The sequence below is a fragment of the Amborella trichopoda genome, chromosome 6 (genome assembly GCF_054954075.1).
Source record: "Amborella trichopoda isolate Santa Cruz 75 chromosome 6, AtrichopodaSantaCruz75HAP2 v2.0, whole genome shotgun sequence".
Taxonomy (NCBI): domain Eukaryota; kingdom Viridiplantae; phylum Streptophyta; class Magnoliopsida; order Amborellales; family Amborellaceae; genus Amborella; species Amborella trichopoda.
The window spans coordinates 17134969-17139387 of NC_142341.1; the positions used below are offsets into that span (position 1 = coordinate 17134969).

The following is a 4419-nucleotide window of genomic DNA, read 5'->3' on the forward strand; positions in this document are numbered from 1 at the left end:
TGATTCCATATATTGACTAGCATTTAGTGATGTTAACCCAAAGATTCTCTGACCTTTACTCTTTACACTTTTGGAGACTGTATAATATAAAAAGGAGATCTCCTTGTGGCCGTTGGACATTTGGTCTCCTAGGCGCTCAGTCCCTGATGCCACCCCTCTTTAAAAGCCTGCATCCACTTTGAGAGAGAGACACTTTGTAAACTCTTCTCTCCCCCTCTCTTACCTACCATCATTTACTATTGGAGCAGGGAGAGAGAAGAACTCCAACATTCAAGAGCTCCACCAGTTTTTGGTAAGTCAATATATTTTATTATTAGTTTTTTTAGTATTATTGATCTCATCGAAGTGGAACTAATTGCCATTGTTAGGATTTGATCTCAAGTTGCAGAGGTCATTTGGTGAGCAAGATGAAGGTGGAAGTCGTTCTTCTTCTTCTCCTTTTTGCTATCATGGCATCTCTTGGTATGTATTCTCTCTCTGTAACTCTTTTACCTAATTTTTCCATGGGAGGAACTCTTTGGGTTCTTTTCTTTTCTCCTTGTTGCTGTCATGGTTTGTTTCTGTAGATTCCTCCTTCTCTGTATTTTTTTCCTGCAGTTTTAGATGGGTAAAACTCTTTGGCTTTTTCTTCGAAACAGTGATCATGGAAGATCTCTCTCTCTATCTCTCTGCTCCAATTTTTGCTTGGGAAAAAACTGGGTCTCTCCACGATTTCAGCTGGGGAAAGCTCTCTGGGTTATTTCTTGTCTATTGGCTTTCATGGATAGACCTTTTTCCACAGTATTTACTGATTCTCTCTCTCTCTCTCTCTCTCTCTCTCTCTCTCTCTCTCTCTCTCTCTCTCTACATTCACAACATTTTGGCCCAGAGAGAATTTCAGCTGGAGAAAACTCTGGCTCCTGTACTCTCACTGCCATTTCAGCTCAAGAAATTTGTGCCTCTTTTCCTCCATTTAGCTTGAACCAATCTCTCTCTCTTCCCCCAAATTGCAAAAGAAACCCCCCTCACTTGTCTCTCTCATCTTCCCTTTGCAGGTGCATCAATCCACAACCCGATAGGCATAAACTACGGCCTGCTGGGCGACAACCTCCCCTCCACCTCCCAATCCATATACCTCGTCCAATCCCTCCTCAAAGTCCCTCGCGTCAAATTATATGAACCCAGACCCGATATCCTCCAAGCCCTCTCCAACACCAACATCCAAGTCACCATCATGGTCCCTAACCAAGCCATCCCCAACATCTCTCTCAGCCAAAATGTCTCTGACTCATGGGTCAAGATCAACCTTTTGCCCTTTTACCCCAAGACCCGGATTCAAACCCTCTTAGTAGGAAACGAGGTCCTCTCTGATCCATCCATCAAGACCACTTGGTCCATGTTGGTCCCGGCCATGCGCAATCTCAAATACTCACTTCGAGCATTAGATGTTGGTTCGATTAAAGTAGGCACCACTTTGGCTATGGACACTCTCGAATCCTCTTTTCCACCTTCGAACGGAACCTTTCGTTCTGATATAGCTGTGCCTGTTATCAAACCGCTACTCCAATTCCTCAACAAAACAAAATCCTTCTACTTTGTCGACGTCTACCCATACTTTGCTTGGGCAGCAAATTACAAATCGATTAACCTCAATTATACTTTGTTCATGAATGGATCTGCTGGTTACAAGGATCCTTTTAGTGGGCTTGTGTACACAAACCTACTCGACCAACAACTTGATGCGGTGGCCTCAGCCATGGCTAAGCTTGGGTACCCCAATATACGAATTACAATAGCTGAAACCGGTTGGCCAAATGCCGGTGACCTCGACCAAATTGGTGCTAATGTGTACAATGCAGCTCATTATAACCGTAACTTCGTGCGCAAGCTAAGGAGTAACATGGGCACACCAATGCGCCCAAACCAAACCATCTTTGCCTACATTTTTAGCCTTTATAACGAGAATTTAAAGGGAGGTCCAGGTACTGAGAGGCATTGGGGTTTACTTTACCCTAATGGGTCTAGGGTTTATGAAGTTGATTTAACTGGGCGTACTCCTAATTCTAAGTATGCCCCATTGCCGGAGCCTAAAAACAATGAGCAATATAAGGGGAAGATATGGTGTGTTGTGGTGCCTGGTGCAAACGTCACGGCATTGGGGCCAGCACTCTCATATGCATGTTCACAGGCAAACGACACATGCAATGCGATACAACGAGGAAAGAAGTGTTTTATGCCCAATACATTGGTGTCACATGCTTCATATGCTTTCAATTCATATTGGCAAATGTTCAGGGGAACTGGTGGGACGTGCTTCTTCAATGGGCTAGCTGTTCAGACTGCCATTAATCCAAGTGATCTCTAATTCTCTATTCTTAATTTCATACTGTAGTTTTTAGTACTCTACTTAATGTCCATCTTAACCTTGATGTGGTTTGATTTTTGAATTCTCTACTGTTACCATAGTTTTGAATTCTATATGATTAGTAACTATTTTCTTAAATCTACTTTGGTGCAGTTTTCAGATCTTGTATTCGCGTAGCTTTGGATTCTTTACATGATCACTATCTAACATTGCTTTCAGCTGTTAGTATCAGCATCTACAGTTTGGGTCTACTGTCAAACCTTTTCTTTTTTTTTCCCCCCTAGTGATAACTTGGTTCAATTTCATTAATGTCTTCAGAATTTACGAGTATACAAAATGTTCAAATATCTACTATTATAGCATTATAATGCAGTCTTAAATTCTCTGTGGGTCTGGTTGGAGTTTTTGAGTAGTGGCCAGAATATTAGAACCCATTAGTGCTTGCCCTTTTAGGCTGAGTCCATTGGCATTTTGGATGGAAGTTTGCTGAGATTAGTTGAGTTTTTGCTAGATTTTGACTGAGATTTCCTAAGTTTTGATGACAAAATTATAGTATAGACCATTTCATTCTCCTCCTTAGCAGAACCTATATTTTTTGAAATTTTTGCCCTGATCTTATTTTATTCCTAGCCGTATCTTGTTGAACATGTATGCTAAAATTTTTGGAATTTAGTGGTGCATATATGCGGAACAAAAAAAATAAGTGCAATATAGCAAAGTGTTTGTCTATAGGAGTTTCAGAGATCCTTGCAAATTTCTAAATTGGCTTCTTAAGCTGTTCCTTCGTCTAACTTTGAATTTCAGATGATCTCTTTGGTTTGAGTGGATGTCTGGATGATTCTTGGTAGTTTCTACTTGAAAATGAAACTGCTCCCAATTTCAAAGTAAATTTCAGCTTATATTTGTTGCCGGCAACAAAATTTATGAGCAATAAACTAATTGGGTGGATTCATGTTTCAACTGTTTTGCAGGTTATGGATCCTGCAAGTTCCCCACCCTTTCACCAAGTTGAGAGGTGATCGCTTATGTGCTTCTTTCTTATACAGATGTGGCTTTACTCATTTTGGCAAGAAAGAGAGAGAGAGTTAACCAAAGGGTTTGAACCCATTTGTAATGCTCTGGTAGCATAGTATTAATGGTCATTTCTCACTGTTAATCTTTTGTGATTATTTTCACATTTAATTTTTTGAGATGACCAAAGTTTCCTTGTTGTCTTGGTACTGGACATTAATGCCACTTTTTTTTTTTTTTGGCCTCCAGTTACTTTGGCGAGCATCAATACTAGTAGTCTTCGTCATATAATGTTGGGAATGTAGTCATCATTATTTAGTGTGCAAATGCAGAATCTTGAATTGGTAACCAGTGAAGGGGTGAGGGGGGGTTAAGTATGAGAAAGAGGCGATTGTGGGCAAAGATGATTAGATGATTTATTTTTCAAGAACTAATTTTTTATCGATTTATTTGGGAGATTTAAAAAAAAAATAAAAATGAGTTAATACATGGTTGGCAGAAGATTTATTTCCTAATTTGAGTGTTAATCATGGGAGGTGTCTCATTTCCATGAAAGGATATCCTTGAAGTTAACTTTCAAGGACCCAAACAAGCCTCGAATGGCTGAAGTTCAATTGCAAACTCCAATTGATCAAAATCTTGAAGAAAATTATATCTATATACATATATATATATTATAGAAGCTTCTATATTGAAATGTTACTTTAACATGCAATCTGAACCATCCATTGATAGGGGTTTAGGGAAGTAAGATTTGCATTATAACCGGAGCTCCAAATCCATTTTGTTGGGGCAAAAATGGGTTTGCATGGGTCCATAATAGATTTTAGGTCCTCAATCTATAAAATAAGAAAGAATTGATTATTGGAAGGAGCTCATGGTGATCCATCTTTGAATAGGTCGCATTTGTTTCTCTCTTTCGGATGAACATTGAACCATATCTGCAGCACCAATGCCCTATTAGAATCGACAAGATGTTTAAAAGTGCCAATCCGGATCGAGAATGCCATTCCACATGGAAAAATAAGTGGGGATCAACTGCATTCTAGCAACTAGGAATTAGT

General features: G+C 39.6%; 1 protein-coding gene across 3 annotated transcripts; it reads left to right on the forward strand.

The window, feature by feature from the left end:
- On the forward strand, nt 1–3603 carry LOC18425956 (putative glucan endo-1,3-beta-glucosidase A6). 3 transcript variants are annotated; one of them, XM_006830489.4, is made up of 4 exons: nt 1–292; nt 389–462; nt 1035–2333; nt 3316–3603. In XM_006830489.4, the coding sequence occupies exons 2-4, from the start codon at nt 408–410 to the stop codon at nt 3354–3356; spliced, it is 1395 nt and encodes a 464-aa protein (XP_006830552.3). In that variant the 5' UTR covers nt 1–292; nt 389–407; the 3' UTR covers nt 3357–3603. The 3 variants fall into 3 exon arrangements, with proteins under 3 accessions (XP_006830552.3, XP_020517896.1, XP_020517897.1); XM_020662237.2 differs by having other exon boundaries at nt 51–292; nt 369–462; XM_020662238.2 differs by having other exon boundaries at nt 64–292; nt 383–462.
- Nucleotides 3604–4419: the final 816 nt, after the last annotated feature.